Source organism: Stomoxys calcitrans, chromosome 3 (genome assembly GCF_963082655.1).
Source record: "Stomoxys calcitrans chromosome 3, idStoCalc2.1, whole genome shotgun sequence".
Taxonomy (NCBI): Eukaryota; Metazoa; Arthropoda; class Insecta; order Diptera; family Muscidae; genus Stomoxys; species Stomoxys calcitrans.
Window position 1 is genome coordinate 60353626 of NC_081554.1, and position 20489 is coordinate 60374114.

The 20489-nt window shown below is 34.3% G+C and overlaps 1 protein-coding gene across 6 annotated transcripts in view; it reads right to left on the reverse strand.

Moving 5' to 3' along the window:
- The window catches only part of LOC106084761 (protein bunched, class 2/F/G isoform), a 608039-nt gene that overhangs the window by 357029 nt on the left and 230521 nt on the right, over positions 1-20489 (reverse strand). The window contains exon 4 of one of the 6 annotated variants that reach the window (XM_013248673.2): positions 239-359. The exons of the other annotated variants lie outside the window; for them this stretch is intronic. Coding sequence (XP_013104127.2) covers positions 254-359 — 106 coding nt within the window. The 3' untranslated portion in view covers positions 239-253. Of the gene's footprint in view, positions 1-238; positions 360-20489 lie in introns of those variants that run through there. 6 annotated transcript variants of the gene reach the window in all.

A 20489-nucleotide genomic window follows, 5' to 3' on the forward strand; every position in this document is an offset into this window, starting at 1 on the left:
TTTTTATTGAAGGACATCGTGTGAGCTAGACGAAAGTCATTCCATTTAATAAATAGCTGAGCCAACAAATGTAATAGATTGTCCTTGTTAATTGTCATGTGGTGAATAATAAATTCAAATAAGGATAATAGTTCTTCTCTATCCTCTAATTCAATAGAAGTCAAATTAAACAGAGCATATTTCATGGAGCACACCTTACTCATGTCATAATTGCTTAATTGGCGTAAACAAGTAAAGTCAAGTGGGATTTAATTTAAGTGGAATACAACCAATTTGTATAAGGGAATAAAAAAACATATCGCTTACCATAAACTTCACAAATTATAGAGGTTTTTTTTTGAAGAAGAAGAAGAACATACCTGCAAAGAAACAAGAGTTTTATTTCAAGATTAGTTGAAGATTCATTTAAAAAAAAGGGTATAACAAAATAATAAAAAGTTCATATTACTTATTTAAAAACTAGTCATATAGTATATACAAGATAAGTATAGGATATAGTACTGGCTAAGTTATTGCATTCAATAGCACACATGTTTGATATTAGTAATAATAATGCGCAATATACTATAGCAACTGTGCTATGTTTAAATATTGAGCTTTATCTATCTCCCCCACCATCTACTATAGCTGACATTTCATTTGAGAACTTTTTACAATTTCGAAATCAACAATTTTTAAGATTACAGAAAATTAAAATGCACGTAGACAGATTTACTTCAGCACATACACACACACATACACGTGCACAATTATCAGGGGCTGGTCAGGTTGGTCGCTGTATTTTTCCACAATTTAGTGCTTACTAATAAAAATAACAAATAAATAAAAAAACAAAACAAAAACCGGTATTACAAAATTATCAAGATAACAACGATTACAAACATAAAGCTTAAAGTTTAAAAAAAGGTGATGATATATGAAATAATAGAACAAAAAAAAAAAAAACGATTACAAAAGTTGAAAAAAATTCCGTCGAGTGACTCTTGCAAAGAAAATGTTTTTAATAAATGCATTGTGTATGTTGAAATTATATACATAAATGTTCTTTTGCATACAGTGTGGAGCAAAATAATAGTATATCTCTTAGAGCGCTTGGAAACTTTCCCCTAACCGCAACTGCCACGTCATCAGCATACGTGACCACTTTTACGCCTTTTTCTTCCAGAGACAATAATGTATTGTTAATAGCTATATTTCAAAGTAGAGGTAACAGAACACCTCCTTGAGGAGTTCTTCTGCTGAACCATCTTTTAAGATCCACAGATCCCAAGCCTGCCATAATGCATCTTTTAGTAAATAAGATATTAAAAAACTTTCTTACGGTAGTGTTGATTCCTTGAAACTCCAACTCCTTCATGATTGACGTCGGTTTTACATTGATGAAAGCACCTTCAATGCCAAGAAATGCTACCATGGTATATTCCTTGACAGCGAGAGAACCCTCTATATAGCCGACTAGGTCGTGAAGGGCTGTTTCAGAGGATTTGCCTTAACTATATGCATGCTGCTGCCGCGACAGGCGATCTCCAGGGATGCTACGGCCTGATACCACCACCGCAGCTGTTGGGTCTTTGGGCTCTAGATCTGCCGCTAGAAACAGACGCAGATCATCAACCGCCTAATGGATATCTCTATTGCAGCTATCCTTGAGTGACTTAAATTTTTCTTCCAAAAATAATGACCTATTACGACCTTTATTATGTTAATTTTGTAAACATAATAAAGGTTTCCAAACGCATCCAACAAAAAAATTTATTTTTTATAGACCGATTTGGGTCATACTTAGCACGGATGTTGGAGGTCATAACAGAAGTCATCAATAAATTTCAGCCAAATCGGTTAATAATTGCGTTCTTTAGAGGCTTAAGATGTGAAATCGGGAGATCGATTTATATGGGGCCATACTTGTCTTTGAATGCGTCAATTGAAGCGGGCTTGTCTGTACAGACATGAGCTTTAACATAGCCTCATAAAAAATAGTCTAAGGCGTTAAATCGTATGATCTAGGCGGCCAATTTACCGGCCCCGAACGTGAAATAGAATGCCTACCGAATTCGCCCCTCAATAAGTCCATTGTTACGCGTGCTGTGTGGCATGTGGCACCGTCTTGTTAAAACCACTTTTCATGCAAGTCAAGACTTGCATTTTGGGCAAAAAAAGTTGCATATCATCTCAAGATATCGCTCACCATTCGCAGTGCCGTTATGATTCGCATCACCTTTGAAGAAGTACGGTCCAATGATGCCACCAGCCCATAAACCGCACCAAACTGTGACTTTTTCTGAATGCACTGGTAGCTCTTGCAATGCGTCTGGCCGATCTTCACTTCAAAACCAACAATTCTGCTCATTTACATACCTATTGAGCCAAAAATGTGAATATAATCGTTTGTAAGACAATTCATTGTTACATTATAGACCAAATCAAAGATGTGGCAAAGCGCCGCTAGATTGGGCCTACCGGCCACTGTACGATCGCCCAATATAACTTTTGAGCTTCTAAGGAGCGCAATTATTTTAAAGATAGCATTTTTGTATGACTTCTAATTGTAATGATGGGCAACGGTGCATCTGTATCTGTAGATGTATCTCCTATATTGAAAATGTTATTCAAATAACGTGTCAAATCCGATCCATGGTGGAGGATACCTGTATATGATTTGGCCTGGCCGAACTTTACGCGTTTTAGTTGTTTACCAAAAAGCTATTCAATCCGGTTTCTTATATTCTTAAGTATAGAAACAGCTTCTACAAAAGTAACCGATTATTTTGGTTAAAAAATTCGCAGATATTAATGTCTATTTAATGACATCAAAACAGACTAATTCAAACACAACAAAGAGATTAGCCATCAAAATAGAGAAGAAAAAGAATCGGGGCAACCAAATAATCAAAGCTTTGTAATATACGCTTCAGTGCCATTCATCTGTACAAGGCCTCTCTGCATAGATGAGTTGGTTATAATAAGGCAAGCTCTGAGTTGAGTTGAAAAAGACTCTGACTTCACACCAATTGGCTAGCATCCCAGTGGGAAAATGGGGAACGCATTACATGCGAAATACATAGTGCAATTAGTTAAAGGATTACCATTTTATGAGATATCTCAAAGAATTAAAGATGGTGATTTCATTTGATAAGAATTTCACATTGATTACCGAGCATAATACCATATCAAATGAAGTTGGACTTAAATGTTTCTGTGAGTGACAACTCTTTGCATTTTGGAATTCCGTTATCCGTTTGTCGTGTTGCCGTTTTGTCGTGTCAAAAAACATACATGATTTAGTTTGCCTTGCGTTGTGTAAATTGAATGACGTTTATTAGAAAAACATTTATTAAAAATAAAATTTTTAAGATAAAACTTATTTTAAACATGATCTAAATCAGACCAGTTATTGCCTTTTTCATTGGCTAATAAATGGCATGCTATGGCCTCATTTTGCTGCAATTTTAAGCAACGAGTTGAACTAGGGCCTTCACATCCATGACAAATATATTTCAAATCGAAGTATATTTAGGTAAATTTGTCATATAGACCGATCTCTCGAATAATTTCTTGCCTCTGCTACCTCGTCTATTGATGTCGCGCCTTCTAGAGGTACGTTCTCTGACCCACCTACTATTGTGCTGGATCGCCCGCCTTTGCATTCAGCGGCTGCGAATAATGATGGTGGTCCATCCAATGAGCTAATTGTTGTTGCTCCGCGAAAGACAGTATTTATATCTAGTATATCGAGGCTTCACTTTAATGGTAATGACAACATCCGGAGTTACGTGAGATCTAAGATTGTTGATTTACCTGATAATGCCTTAAAAAATTTAATTCATCTCATCCTCGTGATATTTCTTCTTTTAAAATTATAGTTCGGAACAGGTTCTTCGGCACTTTAGTTGATAGATCATTTAGGCCCAATGGTATCTTGGTAAATGAGTTTCTTTTTAGATAATGTTCCACTAATAAGACAGTGGGGGAGGCCACCGTAGCGCAGAGGTTAGCATGTCCGCCTTCGACGCTGAACGCCTGGGTTCGAATCCTGGCGAGACCATCAGAAAAAAGTTTTCAGCGGCAACATTTGAGAGGTACAATGCCATGTAAAACTTCTCTCCAAAGACGGGTCGCACTGCGGCACGCCATTCGGACTCTGTTATAAAAGGGAGGCCCCTTATCATTGAGCTTAAACTTGAATCGGACTGCACTCATTGATATGTGAGTAGTTTGCCCCTGTTCCTTAGTGGAATGTACATGGGCAAAATATGCAATTTCCAATAAGACATTGGGAATCTTGCCGGCTCCAAAAAACTAAGTAACGTCTTCCCCATTCTTTATTAGAACGTTAGTGGTCTAAATACTAAATTTAGGACTGTTAAGAACTTTTACTGTGATTACAAAACAATTGTCTTTACTGAACCTTGGTTGAAACCTGGTATTGGATATCGACATGTTTTCTGATGATTATCACGTCTTAAAAAGGATAGATTGCATAAAAAGAGGGTGGAGTTTTATTGTAATAGCAGTTCATAATTCCATTGCTTCGGAGATAGTTGATGTTTCGGCTGAAATGGATATTGAATATATCTGTGTGAAATTGGTGTTCCTTGGTGTCACTATTTGCCTAACCTTTTCTTATATTGCACCCAATTCGGAACTTGGGATTTATTTATGCCAGGCTGATCTCATTGCTACTTATGGATAGTTCTTACTTATGAATAGTTCTTCATTGATTTGTTTGGTTGACTTTAACCTGCCCGATACTTCATGGATCTCTGGCGACAATGGGTTAGACTATATCCCCACGACCCTATATCCCCCCGACCACATATAAATTACTTATTCAATGCTAGACAGATTGTTGGATTTAATCTTTTCATCTTCATTGGATATCTCGCTTTGTAGATGCTCTCTGTTTATAGACTCTGAGGATATATATCATCCTACACTCCTGATAAATCTTGAGTTGGGGCATATCGCGCCCAATGCTAGTTCCGCTAGGACTTCAATTGGTAGACGTAGCTATGCGAAGACTAACTTGACTCGACTACGTTCTCCTTTGACTTTTCTCCGTAATGTCTTGGTGGTGATATCGTTACCTGTGACTTGGGATTTTCCAAACAACTGAATTACGCTTTGGGTGGGTCTGTACCTATCGTGGATCAGGTTGCTGATCAGGCTACTGCTTTGTTTACACCTGCATTTAGACGTTTACGCAATATTGGAAGTAGACAGTTCAGAAATTTTAAGAGATCGAATACTGCGGAGAATTTCTCGAAGTATTCATTAGCGAGAAACAGGTGTAATACTGAAAACTCCAGATGTTACTCTCAACATTTAGTCTGGATGGACAGGACCATTTAGTCGGGATGCGACAGGACCATTTCGACTTTGTCCTGTTCTATGAGGTGGTGATATTGATACCTGTATCTTGGGATTTTACAAACAACTGAATTCTGCTTTGGCTGGCTATGCACCTATCGCGAATCAGGTTACTGATCAGGGTATGGCTTGGTTTACACCTGTATTTAGGCGTTTACACAATATTAGAAGAAGTCTTTTCAGAAATTTTACGGGATCGAGAATTACTCGAGGTATTGAGTGGCGAAAAGCTGGTTTAATACTGAGAACTCCAGATGTTATTCTCAATATTTAGTCCGTATTGGACAGGACCATTTGCATAATCCTAAGGGATTTTTCAAATTTGTTGATAATAAAAGAAGGGCATAGAAACTTCCCGGTCGTATGAAGCTTGGGAGCAAGGAGTGAATTTATTTACCGAATTTTTTCACTCCTTGTATGCTCAAACATCATACTAAATGGCCATTATGATTTTAAGATTAAGATTAAACCAATTTTCTCGTATTATCTTGACGGAAGAGAAGGTTTTATCAGGGCTAAGGACATTACGCTCTACATTTGCCCCTGGATCACGCTATTGGATAATTATAGATGTTTTGCAAAATTGAGTGCCATTCATAAGTTTTTCTTCTTGTTTCTCGAAGAATATCACATTCTCTAAAGGGATTCATTTCACCTTTTTAGCACGGTTTTATAAAGAGTAGATCCACATCATCTTACTTCATGGATATTGTATGCCACCTTCATAAGGGTTTTGTGAATAGGAAACAGACAAACCTTATTTATACCGATTTTAGCAAGGGTTTTGATAATGTGGTACACAGGCTTTTGCTTTTTAAACTCGATGTTATGGGTTTCCCGACGGCTATTCTAGATTGCCGTACCCAGATGGTACTGTTCAATGGATCTTTTTCGAAGGATGTCATTGTTTCTTCTAGTGTACCACAGGGAAGTCACTTGGGTGCATTACTTTTTGTTTTTTATCTTAAAGATCTTCCTTGTGTGATTAGTTTTTCTAAAATACTAATGTATGCTGAGATGTGAAGCTTTTTATTCATACGAACTCACTTGGGGATTCACCTTACTTGCAGTACGATCTACACTTGTCAATTGGTGCAGTGCAAATGGAATGTCCCTTAATTTAAAGAAATTGTCTTCGATTAGATCCCGGCCTTTGCATTCGTATTTCTTCATTGGCTCGTACAAACTGGAAATATTGACCCTTATGCCACTAAGACCTTAGTTATAAGCTTAGTTCGCCCTGTATTGGAATATGGGTGAGTTATATGGAGCCCGCCCTACAGAATCGAATCAGTCCACATTCAATTTTACACTTTTCGCTTTACGTGGCCTGAATTGGAACCCATCGGAATTACTTCCGCTTTACAGAAGTCGTTTACTGTTGACTGACCTTCTGAGACATAAAATAAGACGTTTTATATTAAGAGTATTATTTATCATTAAATTACAAGGGGTTTAATCGATTCTCCATTCCAGGCAGCCGAGATAACATTTAATGTTCCCTCTGGAAAAACTCCCAATTTTTAACCGTTAAGGTTGTCTCTCGCGGGAACTAATTACGACATTAGTAACCCATCGAGGTCCTTATGTGCTATATACTATAGCTTATGTATACTTTTCCTAGAACATCTCCCCCTGTTAAGAATTACGTATACTGGTATCAATAGGCTATCGATAACTTTAATATATGGCATTGATTACATTTTCCCACTGGGATGTTGAAGAGTGAGTTTGGAAAAATAGAGAAACAGCTACAGGTACAGCAATAACAACGCCAAACAAAGCATGACAATACACTGAATCACATTAACAGCAAACCTTTTTTGAGTGGAAATCATGAAAGGTACACAGATTATCAGAGAACGATCATACACACAAAATGGAATTGAATTAAAAATCAAAAAAACACACACTCATCACAACTCTGACACTTTGAGTGAGATGTAAGGTAGGTAAAAGGGAGAGAGAGAGAGACGAAGCAGCAAACTCGGTGGTGAGCAATCAATGTGTGCGGTTTGTTGATAAGAGAATTATGGTTGAAAGGCAGGCGGTGTAGCGATGTATCGGCATGGTGGCTCTAACACACACAACAATACAACACACAACACGAAAAGAGAAAATAAACAAATGGCAGAAAACAAGTTAACAAAAGTACAAGACTTCAAGTCTTAGTCAGTATCATATTAGACGCGCGGCGTAATATAAGCGAGTGTAAAAATAAAAAGACAAAAACGAGTGCTTAAAAAAAATAATTGTAACAAAATAAAACATTGACAACTGTGGAACAAAATATTACCCAAAAATAAAATAAAAACGATTTTAAAAAGAATTTTTGAAAAGTGAACCTAAACAAAGCAAAAGAATAACAACAAAAGCCACACACAACAAATGTTGGCCCAGAATTTAATGATTGCTTGTAAAAAACAGCAACAACTAAGCACGTGGTTTGTTGGTCCCCATCCTTTGTCAGCTGTTGGCCATTATCATTATTTCGACAAAGGTGGCCACTACATACATTGGTGTTGCCATTACCTCGCCGCTCAACAACAAGTGTGACCTTTGGACCCTATACCCTGGCTGGGGAAAGTTAAGATAGACAAAAATAAAAAAATCACCATACAAGGAACAACAATAATAAAATAGCAGACATTAACAAAGCCACAAATCAATGATAGCAGAATAAAATCAAAACGTATGGCCAAATAAAGGGAAATAAGGTAATCAATCAACCAACTGGAGACAACAAAAAGCTCCCTGTATAAAATTGGCAAAAGAAATGTGGCACTGAAAAAAAGTAATTGCTACCAGAAGTTGTTTATGGCATAAAAGAGAAAGAGTTAGCCAACAAGTAAAAGCAAAAAATATACTAAAAATAGCCAGACAAAAGTTGCTTATATGAGAATCCACAAAACTTGGTTAACATCAAAAAAGCAACAGCAGTAGCCGTCATCACTTTAGACATAAACAGCTCACAAAATTCACTTTGGAATAAACTGTTAGAAGCAACAAACCCCGCAAGAGTTAAAAGAAAAACAAGAAAAAGATTTCCTCTTCAAAAATTTTTCTAACATAACAACAACATTTGGATAACATCATTTCAACATCGTTTGGATCAAAGGAATTATAGCAGCTTATCTTACCCCCCTTTGATAATACTGGACAGACATCCTTACCCATTTCTGAGATTCCGCCCAACCCCAAAAACATCAACATGACTGAGGTAGCCTGCCTAATGTTTATTTGCCCTTGGCTGGTATTAGTTTTAATCATAATTTATGCCATGACTGTGCTATAGAATTAATATAAAATATATAGATATTCGTATAAAACATATTTACATAACATACATATGCATTTTAACCAGCTAAAAGATTCAAAAATATGTAATCGCTAGCCAGATACCAATTACAACATCATAAACTTTTGTGTGAATGTAATTGAAAAATGCTGATGCTAAAGATACCAAGCCAAAAAAATATGGACCACAAATAAACGTTGCTGGAATGATGGAGTAATAAAGAATCTGGAAAATTTTTAACAAATAAGACCCAATACTATGGCCCACAAGAAATCTAGATGAGCATGATAAAGTGATGTAAAGAGGAACTAATTAAGAGGGTGTTGAAAAAAACCCATAGCAGTATAGAGTGAAGAGTGCGTGTATTTATGTGATAATCGGCAACAGAAAGCCGGTGAACCGGTTTCGAATAGTTTTTGTCTATAAGGTAGTATAATCATAGAAAAAGGGACTGCTGATAATATCAGGCACTGGCCGCTGACTGTAAGTAGTTCATTTTGCTGCTATTACAGAAATAGTTCTGCTCTCATGGCAAAATGTTTGCAATTTTAGAACAGCAGGCTGTCTGCTAAAGTCGGTTGTATGCTAAAATGTCTGCTACTCCCTTTATGAAAGGTTTGTTAGGGGGAGAGTGATATAGAATAAACTAAAATAAATAAAGTGTTATAAATAAAATAAAATATAAATAAAAAAAATAAAATATAATTAAAAAAAATAAATGGAATAAATAAAACAAAAAAAAAAGAAATCAAATAAAACGAAATAAAATAATAGAATTAAACAAAATGAAACAAAATAAAATAAAATAACATAAAAAAAAATAAAATAAAACAAAATAAAATAAAATTAAACAAAATAAAATAAAAGCAAAATAAAATAAAATAAAAAAAATAAAGTAAAATAAAATAAAATAAAATAAAGTAAAATAAAATAAAATAAAATAAAATAAAATAAAATAAAATAAAATAAAATAAAATAAAATAAAATAAAATAAAATAAAATAAAATAAAATAAAATAAAATAAAATAAAATAAAATAAAATAAAATAAAATAAAATAAAATAAAATAAAATAAAATAAAATAAAATAAAATAAAATAAAATAAAATAAAATAAAATAAAATAAAATAAAATAAAATAAAATAAAATAAAATAAAATAAAATAAAATAAAATAAAATAAAATAAAATAAAATAAAATAAAATAAAATAAAATAAAATAAAATAAAATAAAATAAAATAAAATAAAATAAAATAAAATAAAATGAAATGAAATATAAAATAAAGGAAAACAAAATAAAATAATATAAAATAAAATAAAAGAAAACAAAATAAAATAATAAAAAATAAAAGTAAAACAAAATAAAATAAAATAATATAAAATAAAGTAAAAACAAAATAAAATAAAAAAGGAAATAAAAAAATTAATTAATAAAAAAAAATTAATTAATAAAAAAAAAATAAATTATCTAAAATGGGAAAGTAAAATACAACATGCCAACTTCCATGTAAATATATACTCGTCCTCAAATCGGTGCAATTTTGCTTTCGAAGCAACAATTTTTTTGCCCATTCAGCAGTAATACTTAGTACTTTTAGCAGATTTTGTAGTTGAAACAGCAGATTTTGTTAGTTAAAATAGCAGACTAATATATTTGCTGAAACAGCATCCCTTTGTTTGCTAAAAGAGTGTCATTTCTGCTTTCTCATTTTCAGCAGCCAAGCTGTTGTTTAAGGCTCAGTACGCACCCCAAGCGAAATTTTCGGTAACACACATACGGTGACAAAATACTATGCATTCGTTTGGCCAATCTGTCTCACTTTTTTTGTACGCATTTATCAAAACTAAGCGTTAGTTTGTATAAGTAAATCTATTGCATGGTGCAAAAATTATCAAAGCAATAGTTTTCTTGCAATGGAACCAAAAATTAGCCAATGCTTTCAATGTCACCCCGTACCACAAAGCAAAGCGAAAATTTTGTAATTTTTATGGCAACTAAAATTTTGTTTGAGGTTCATTACTGTCTTTTAGCAACCATCACCATTACCGTCCTTTTGAATAACAATTTTCGTTGAGAGTAGCAGTAATGTAATAAAAATATTTAGGGTGATTAGTTAGGTTATTGAAAACCGGTGTTTCCGCCTTTTTTTGTTTTATGGTTTGAATATATTACTGAAAATAGTAGAATCTTTAAAATTATGATTAAATAAATTCTAAAACTGAGTTAAAATTTATTTTGGCCAACAAGAAATAAAGATAAGACTGGTGAAGTAATGAAAAGAGGAACTGATTAAGAGCGTGTTGTAGGTTTCCAACCTCCATACCAATAGATGGCGGATGGGTCGATTTCAAAAACCATCACCTACAACTTTAGTTCTGTTGCTTTTATTCCCAATCCATCAAAGGAGTTAGCAATGGTCAGAGATGGCCTGTCGGAAACTCTAACGTATATGACATGCATTTCCGATGTACAATACATACATCAAAAAAGTCTTAAACCTAGCCAAAAAAATAGATTTTGACAGAGTTACAGAATAATAAGGATCTCGTACAACTAATTTAAACCTTCGTTGAATTTATAATTATGGCCACCTTGGTGCATAGGTTAGAAGTTGCGTCTTTAAAAGAAAACGTCTGAGTTCAAATCCTAGCGAGAACATCAAAAACATGTTCTGCTTTTCTTCTCCATTCGTAATGCGGTGGGATTTGTGAACATCTTAAGGTGGTGAACCTGCTCCGCAAGGTGGATGTTATAAAACTACTAAATAAATGCTCTATAAAATAAATATATGAAATTTCATCAAAATCGGACAAGGGTCAGACATTAGTGGGTTATCAACAACGACGTTTCTTAAGAGTAAAGATGGTTCTTAGAACAGGGACTGCTCTACGAAACAGGGAAGGTTCCAGAGAACTAACATATTAACCATTTATGCAACCACAGTAGGTAGGGGGTTATACTAAACTTTGCATTTGTTTCCTCCACGCATGGAATAGTGACACCCTTCCGACCTTCTGCCCAATTACAAAAGTTTCGAAAAAAAATTTTCCAACACAAAATAGTACACAAAATAGTGAAAAACATCTTTGAAAAGTCATTAAAGTCATTTCGGTTATGATTAATCTTTGGTAAAGGTTTGCTTTTTTACGCAAAAATACAAAACTTCTAGAAAGCCAAAAAATTTTTGTTTACAGCAAAATAAGATTTATTACACGAACAGATGATTCTTTAGGTTTGTTTATATCTTGTATATTACTTTAGATGAAAAAATGCTCGTATTTACAATACCACAAACAAAAAAACACGCACCAAACGGCGCCAGGCTGGAGAAAACAAAAATTTCTAAAGCGACTTGATTGTTTGACAACATATCGCCCCATAAAAAAGTATCCATTAATCGTATTCGCCTCATCTTTTGGTAGGGCCTTTAGTTTTTCAGTCAATGTCTTAGTCGCTTCGGTTTAATCTACAGATCTCCTTTAAAAAGCCAAAAAGTTATTCTTTATAACAATTAAAACTCTTTTTGAAGTATTTTAATTTGAAGAACTACTTAAATCATTCAGAATATCAATTCTTCAGAAAAAGTTGTTTATCATTAAACAATTCGGTATGCTTCTAATCAAAAAAGTAAACCTAGTTAATCGGCAAATTTAGGTAACCAGTAATTTTAGGCATTGTCAGCAAAGCCATAGACTTTTAGAGCTTTTTGTTTGTGACCCACACTCGACTAAAAGGATCTACGTAACCATTAACCAATAACTGCAAGTAAACTAAACACTAACTAACTACCCACAGTTATTGATATTCTATTTAATCATTAACATTTCATATACAAATGTTTTTTCAAACTTGTCTCTGATTTGTATAATGGCCTGGTTATGCTCTCGTAAACATTACGTAAATGTAGAAAAACGTGTCAGCTGTTTAGTTTTGCCTTGTACATGCAAATAATTACCGAACGTCGGTCGACCGTAACCGGAAAGTAGAATTCAGCAAAAACAAAACTTTAAGTTTCATTGTCGTGCCAGCTGTTAAAGTTTAAACAAATTTCAAATCCAAATATGTTTATTATTACAACAGCAAGTCCTATTCCATGATTGTGAAAGCGTGAGTTCACTCGGAGGCCAGTCTGGCCAATTGATACCCTAGTGAGAAAACGAAGTCTGGATGAAAAAGAAAAGAAAAAGTAAGATATATGCGAGAATAGAAGAAGATAGTTGGGGGCAAGAGCCTATCTTTCAATCCGAATATCTCCTGCTGCTATCATTATGGCATAGACCTCTGCTTGGAAGAACATACTTCCAATACAGTCTTTAACTCCATATTTGAGCAATCTGTGAAAACCGAGGTCTTCACAGACTTCCACCATACAACTGCCCTATCCATCCATATTTCTTTTCAAAGACAGTTTCGAATAGAACACAAGGCCCGTATCCATTCGTATTTCATTTCTAAGACAGTTTCGAGTAGAATAAAAGGTCCAGAAGAAGTGGAGAGAAAAAAAAGAGAATAGAGAACGTTTAACAAAGTATCCATTGATTTACTACACTTTTTTTCACGTAACCAACACGCAGGGGACGTCCCCTGTATATGCAGTACATTGCGTTGGTAATTAGAAAAGTTAAGGGCTGGAGGGGGAAAGATGGAGTAGTGTTTATTGATATTCGTCTTAAATTTCTGAACGACAATGTCGGTGGGAAAAACATTGGCCGGAAGTCAATTACAAACGGCAAGTCTTGTATTCCTGGTGAACATCCTAACGTCAGGGATAAGAAGACGAATATCCATTGAACACACGCCATGTAAATAACGATAGAGCAATACAACGCTACCCACATTCCGACGATGTTCAGGAGAAGCAATAGAGTTGGATACCCTACTGTCCCCAATCAACACCATCGCTCTCCGTTGAAGCCGGTCAAGTCATGCTCCAAGGATGATTTTGGAGCTCCTGCCCATATATGAGAGTTATATTCCATCCTCGGCCTGATGTAGGTAGTATAGATATTGAGACTTTATCGGTACTATGATAATTTTTTAACTGTAACAACATTTCTACTTATACAGCACATGCTAAAATGTGCACAATGACAGGATATTTTATATTTACTGCAATAACTTGAACTTTACAGAACATCTTGTAATGAATACAATAATAATTTTTAACTATACCCATTTATCTCGGTTTTTCCTCTATTTTTACAAAGTTGGGTGAAATAATATTATGGCGTAGTAAGTCTTCCAATATTTATAACATTCCCCTTATATGTGTATAATAAACATAGTCATGTTATATTCTAACAAATTTAATGCATTTAAAGAATTATTAGGTATTACAATTTAAAATACCTGGAAAACTGGGAACCATAGCATTTCGTTTTATCACAGTTATTGGCCCATATTGGGCTGATATACACTTTTTATATATAGATAGTTTATGGCCAACTTCAGGTGCATTACAAAGGGTGTAGACTTTTGCAAGATAAAACATAACTAGGGCTGAAGGGTCTTGTATTAACAGAAATACATGTTTTATTCACATCTATTCAGCATAGTGACTATTACGGGCAATACAATCATTCTGCTTCATCAGTAACTCTACGACTTCTTTTGAAATCAGGACTATATTTGGAGTCAGCATACCAAGGTTTTATTACTCTTGCGAAGTAACCTTAATATTTTTGAAGTCAATGTTTAATTGCATATTGTTCTTTACCATAAAAGGTAACGTTAGATAACAATAATACATTACTAACAAGAATAAGAAGATAAACAAACTGATTTTGTTAATTGACATCAGTAAGATATTTTCTGGTTGGCTAACTTCTTCTCTCACTAACAAAATATTTATAGAAAGATACGATGGGAGTGGAAGTAAGAATAGTATATGAAGATAAATAAACTGATTTTGTAAGTCATCAGTAAGATATTTTCTGGTTTGGCTTACTTCTTCTCTTACTTGTTGAAGTTTTTATTAAATTTTTTTATTACATTCCGTTTCTTAAGACAAACGAATCCGCCAAACTGTAAGACGATTTAGTGCAAAAAAAAAAACCCTTTGAACCAGAGAAACTTGATGAAAAGTACATCTGTTTGGTGTTATTCAATGCTTACAATCATAAACCTGTACTGTAATTTATAAGAGCTTGACTTGTTGTGCAGGCATAAATTAATATCAAATCAGTGCGAATGAAATCGCTTAACTGAAAATACCGCTAAAATGAAAGTTTGTATACACCAAATTCCGTTTTTACATGAAACTGGAATCGCATAGGCGAAAAAGTTATATTTTTATGAAATTTAAAAAAACCGCGTCATCAACAAAATTCTCAAAAACATAATTTTAATATGTAGCTTACGGTTATCTCATACTCTTAAAGAGTTCTGGAGAGCGTTCATCCTTTTCAACTCAAGTTATTTCATACATAATTATTATATTGATGTGAAAATACGCTTGCATTTATGCTTATATCGCTTAACTGGAAACTAATTGCACTTATCCGAACTACAGTAAACTTTACGGATTAGTGAAACCACAATGATGTTTTTTATAGTTTCACTTATACGGTTTCGATTGTATTTCCTATTTAACATTAAAGTTGTTACATAAAATAATGAAAAATATTAAAATGAAGTTTCAATGATTGGTACAAAAATATATAATTGTATTTTAGTTTAAATCTTTTTGTGGAAAATTCTATAGAAACCCATTTGAAAAGTATATTAAATCCTTTTACAAGTATTGGATATTAAACTGAAGACATAATTTTTTACTATGAAACAAAAAATACCTCTCTATATTATTGTGTTGAATAAATATGTTTCAAAAATATAAAATTCACAGAGATTATATAACACAAAAATATATTTATTTTTCAAAAGATGTAATTTTGTATAAATCTTTTCAATAGTTTGTACTCTCATTTCATTATATACTCTAACTAATAAGCTAGTACAGAATGTATTCACCTTTTTATTTGTTTTCAAATGCACTTTTATATTATGTATATACAAGTAAATCTACTATAAATAAGCTGTATTGTGATGTTGTTTTCATTTATTTCATGAATATGATTAATGACTTAATGCAAAAATTATTTGTTGAAAGATAAGCATGGTCAAAGGCAAATAAATATATGCTATTTTTTTAAACAAATGTGTGTCACAATTTTTGTAGCATAAAGTGGGTAAGGTAAACGAGAGAGAAGCATATTTGTTAAAGGTAAGTATATCGCTAATTAGATGAATATTTTTTTTAACCAAAGTAAAAGCGGGCTAGCTTCGGCCGGGTCGAATCTTGGGAACCCACCGCCATGGATTCTGCTAAAATATGGGCGCTATATCTGGTTATAGACTGATTTGAACCGTACTTGGCTTAGTTGTTAAGAGTCAAAACAGAACACATGGCTTTCAGGGAGCTTTATGAGGTTCTTGACAGATTTATACCGTATTTGGTACAGTTGTTGGAAGTCATAACAGAACAATATGTGCAAAATTTCAACCGAATTCGACAAAAATTGCGGCTTCCAGTGGCTCAAGAAGTCAAATCGGGAGATCGGTTTATATGGGAGCTATATCAAGTTATAGACCGATTTAAACCGTGCTTAACACAGTTGTTGAAAGTCAAAGCATAACACGATATGCAAAATTTCAGCCAAATCGGATGAAAATTGAGGCTTCCGAGCGCTTTAGAAGTCAAATTGGGAGATCAGTTTATATGAAAGCAAGTCAGGTTCTTGACCGATTTGCCCGGTATATGGCACAGTTGTTGGAAATCAAAGCTAACACTTTATACGGGCGTTCTAAAAGTCAAATCTGGAGATCGGTTTATATCGTAGCTATAACAGGTTCTTGACCGATTTGGACGGCACTTGGCACAGTTGCTGGACATCACAACAGAACACTATGTGCGAAACTTCAGCCAAATCGGATAAAAATTGCGGCTTCCAGGGGCTCAAGAAGTCAAATCGGGAGATCGGTTTATATGGGAGCTATATCCAAATCTGAACCGATATGGCCCATTTGCAATCTCCAACGACCTACATCAATATTAAGTATCTTTACAAAATTTCAAGCGGCTAGCTTTACGCGTTCGACCGCTATCGTAATTTCGATAGATGGACGGACATGGCTAGATCGACTCAGGAGGTCGAAAGGATCAAAAATATATCTGCTTTATGCAGTCCTAGATCAATATTTCGATGTGTTATAAACGAAATAACTGGATTAGTATACCCCCCCGGGTATTAACTGAATGGTTTGATGTTTATTCAAAACACTAACACTCATGTACAAATTAATGTATAATTCTTAAGTTTTTATACCCTCCACTATAGGATGGGAGCATATTAATTTCCTCAATCTGTTTGTAACTTCTGGAAATATTCATCTAAGACCCCATAACGTATATTTATTCTTGATCGACATGTCATTTCAAGTCGATCTAGCTATGTCCGTCCGTCTGTCTGTCGAAAGCACGCTAACTTTCGAAGGAGATAAGCTTGAAATTTTGCACAAATACTAATTATTAGTGTAAGCCGGTCTTGACTTCTTGAGCCTCTAGAAGGCTCATTTCCTATCCGATTAAATTTGGCATGACGTGTTTCGTTCCTTTTTGAACCTCTAGAGGACACAATTATTATCCGATTTGGCTGAAATTTTGTGCAACGGCTTTTCCCATGACCTTCATCATACGTTTCAAATATGGTCTGAATCGGTCTATAGCCTGATACAGCTCCCACATAAACCGATCTCTCTACTTTACTTCTTGAGCCCCGAAAGGGCGCAATTCTTATTCGAATTGGTTGAAATTTTACATAATGACTTCTACTATGGTCTTTAACATTCAATTTTGTTGTTTGCCTAAAAAGAGATATCGGGAAAAAACTCAACAAATGCGATCCATTGTGGAGGGTATAAGAGAGAGATAAGATTCGGCCCGGGCGAACTTGGCACCCTTTTGCTTGTTTCATATACATCTATTTTACTGTCCACATCAAAATCGACGAATTCCTTATATTTACATTATTCAAATTCCCTTTAATTCTTAATCATCTAAATCCAAACTAATTTTTAAATACTCAAAACATGTTTACATTAGAAATTATTCTGATATATGAAATAAAAAAACCTTAAACTTTACACCTGTTTTTCTGTCCACGTGTTTACTTTACGAAGGATTTTTCTCTCAAACACACCAAGTACTGCTTTCACAAGTACCCATGATTCGGAGCCATACAACAACGGACTTCCATCAGTGTCTTCCATAGCGCAATTTTCGTCTGTCGAGAGGTGGATTTGCTCCTCAGCTGCTTACTTAATCCAAAGTAGAATTTGTAAGCCAATATTATCCTTTGTTTTATTTCAAATTTATTGTTGTTTGTTTCGATTACGGCAATGCCGATGTAGACAAAGTTGCTGACTATCTCAAACTTGTAGTTCTTAACTTTCCACATTTTCTTTATTTGCTCGGGTATACAGGGCTTTGTCGGAGTTGATATCATCCATTTTGTCTTATCTTCATTTACTGCCAAACCCATTTTCGTTGATTCCTTTTCCATACTTTCAAAATAATTTTCTTAAAATTATGTTCAAAAAATGTGCAGTGTATACATGGGCATATACAGGTATACAATCCTTATAAGGCTAGAATATAAGTTTGTATATCATCAATGTAATGTGAAAGAAGCCAGAACAATAAAACATTCTTGTGGACAATAATACACATGGAAAAGGTAGCAGAAAGCCAATTTACAACATTTTTAATTCTTCCATCAATTGCTGACTAATAACAATCTCCTATACGTTATCAAAAGTAATGATAACATAGGGAAGATATTGTACATCGTAAGATATATTCAAAACTAATGGTTAATCCTCAGTAGTCCTTTTCTTTTCTTCATTCATAAGTCTCTTCTCGTTCTAAGCTAAACTTCATCTGAATGATTAGAATAATCAAGTTACCTAGTGTAATATCGCACCACCTTTCTCTAGGAATCAATACTTTTCGAGTTTAGATACTGTTGAACAATCACAAACTCATTTAAAAGTGCCCCACAAAATGTGTATTTCTTGCTACAAAATAACTCCACTTTACATCTATTTTTCAGATATGTGATGAGCGAAAGCAACACTGCCAAAAATATACAAAATAAAAAAAAACGATAACATAATATAATGTTAATCATTCACACGGTCATTTGATTAAACAATCATTAATGTCAGACAATTAAAAGGCATGAACCCCACTTTATATATCAAACATTTTCATTGTTATACATGAAATTTTAAACATTCATATTCATATTCGTATTGTTGTTGTTTTGCTCATAAAATTTAACATTTTGAATTCGTTCCAAAAATAAAACTGGCAAAAAAACACTCAAATAATATGAAAAAACAAAAAAAAAATTAAAGCAGTAGAGTAGCATACCTACCAACGGTGAAAGTGATGTCATTCTCCAAATTAAATTTATAAAAAAATAAATAATGTGAAAGAAAATAAAAACAACAAGATATACTGCCCAAATGAATAACAAGCAATTCATTCATTCATAGTCGAAATGACATTAAAAACAAATAGCAATATATAAGAAAATATAATTTTCTTAATCTTAGATACACTGTCGCCTTCTTCATATGTCAAGTAAATATACATAGAGAAAACATTGCCCAAAAGTTTTGGCATCATTTTATTAAAAATGTGTAATTTTCGTTGCTAGCTAAAACACTTGCAGATCAGTTATGTATAAAATTTATCAGATATCAAATGCTGACAACAGTGCCTAGCACTCGACCTCAAGTGTCGGCCGAGGCATCCGATCGGAAACCTCTTCCATTCCCTAGTCACCACCAGGAAAACCTGGGGGCATTATAGGAAACCTGGAAGGTATTGAAGTATCGTTCTAGGTATCCGATAGGAAACCTCTTCCTTGAAAGAATGGAAGAGATTTCCGATTGGATACCTTTAACGGCACTTGAGGTCGAGTGCGTGGCACTGCTGCCAAAGGCAGTCTTGGATTGACAGAACTCTGTCTGGTATTGCCATCTGAAAGTTCATGGAACATAGATGGATCAAAACCACAGCACAGAGTGGGACTAGAAATTTACATTAAGAACCCAGGGTCTGAGATCTGTTTTCGACTGCCTGACTGCAGGTGGAGATCCGGGCATTCACGGAATGCTTGAGGTGATGTGGTGTTAACGAGAGGACATCGACTGTGAATATCTTTGTGCACAGTAAACAGGTCATCAGGGCAGTAACAACCATGACGGTAAGATTAGGAACAGTCTTGGAGTACAAGAAGGACATTAATGCCTTCTCTAAGGATGGCGCGATCCGCGTTGTTTGGGTGCCGGGCCATAGCCGAGTAAGGGAGAATGAAAAAGCAGACGATTTGGCAGTAAAAACCAGGGATGGAAAAGTCAGTAGTACTTTAGTACTTTTTTAAGTACTTTTGCTGAGCAACTGAGTGATATGGTATTGTCGTGATATGGTATAGTAAATTAATGATATGGTATAGTCTTATGTGGAGTTCGTACATAAGAAATCGAAGCTCCGCGATATCTCCAGCAATGTTTAACCTCTACCTATCCTCTGTTACAAAACCTCCAGACAGCATCGTACGAAGTGTGGACGATTTTACCATCATAGCTTCAGGACCCAATGCCGACGAAAGCTGCAGTAGATGACTTATCTGACTTATCCGAGATATATCCATTTTTTTAGTCGAATGTATATTTTGGATCAAGCAACCTGGGGGAACGCCCCACCCAAATGGATATGTTGACCGTTTTGAACAATATGTATCTCATACGAAAAGT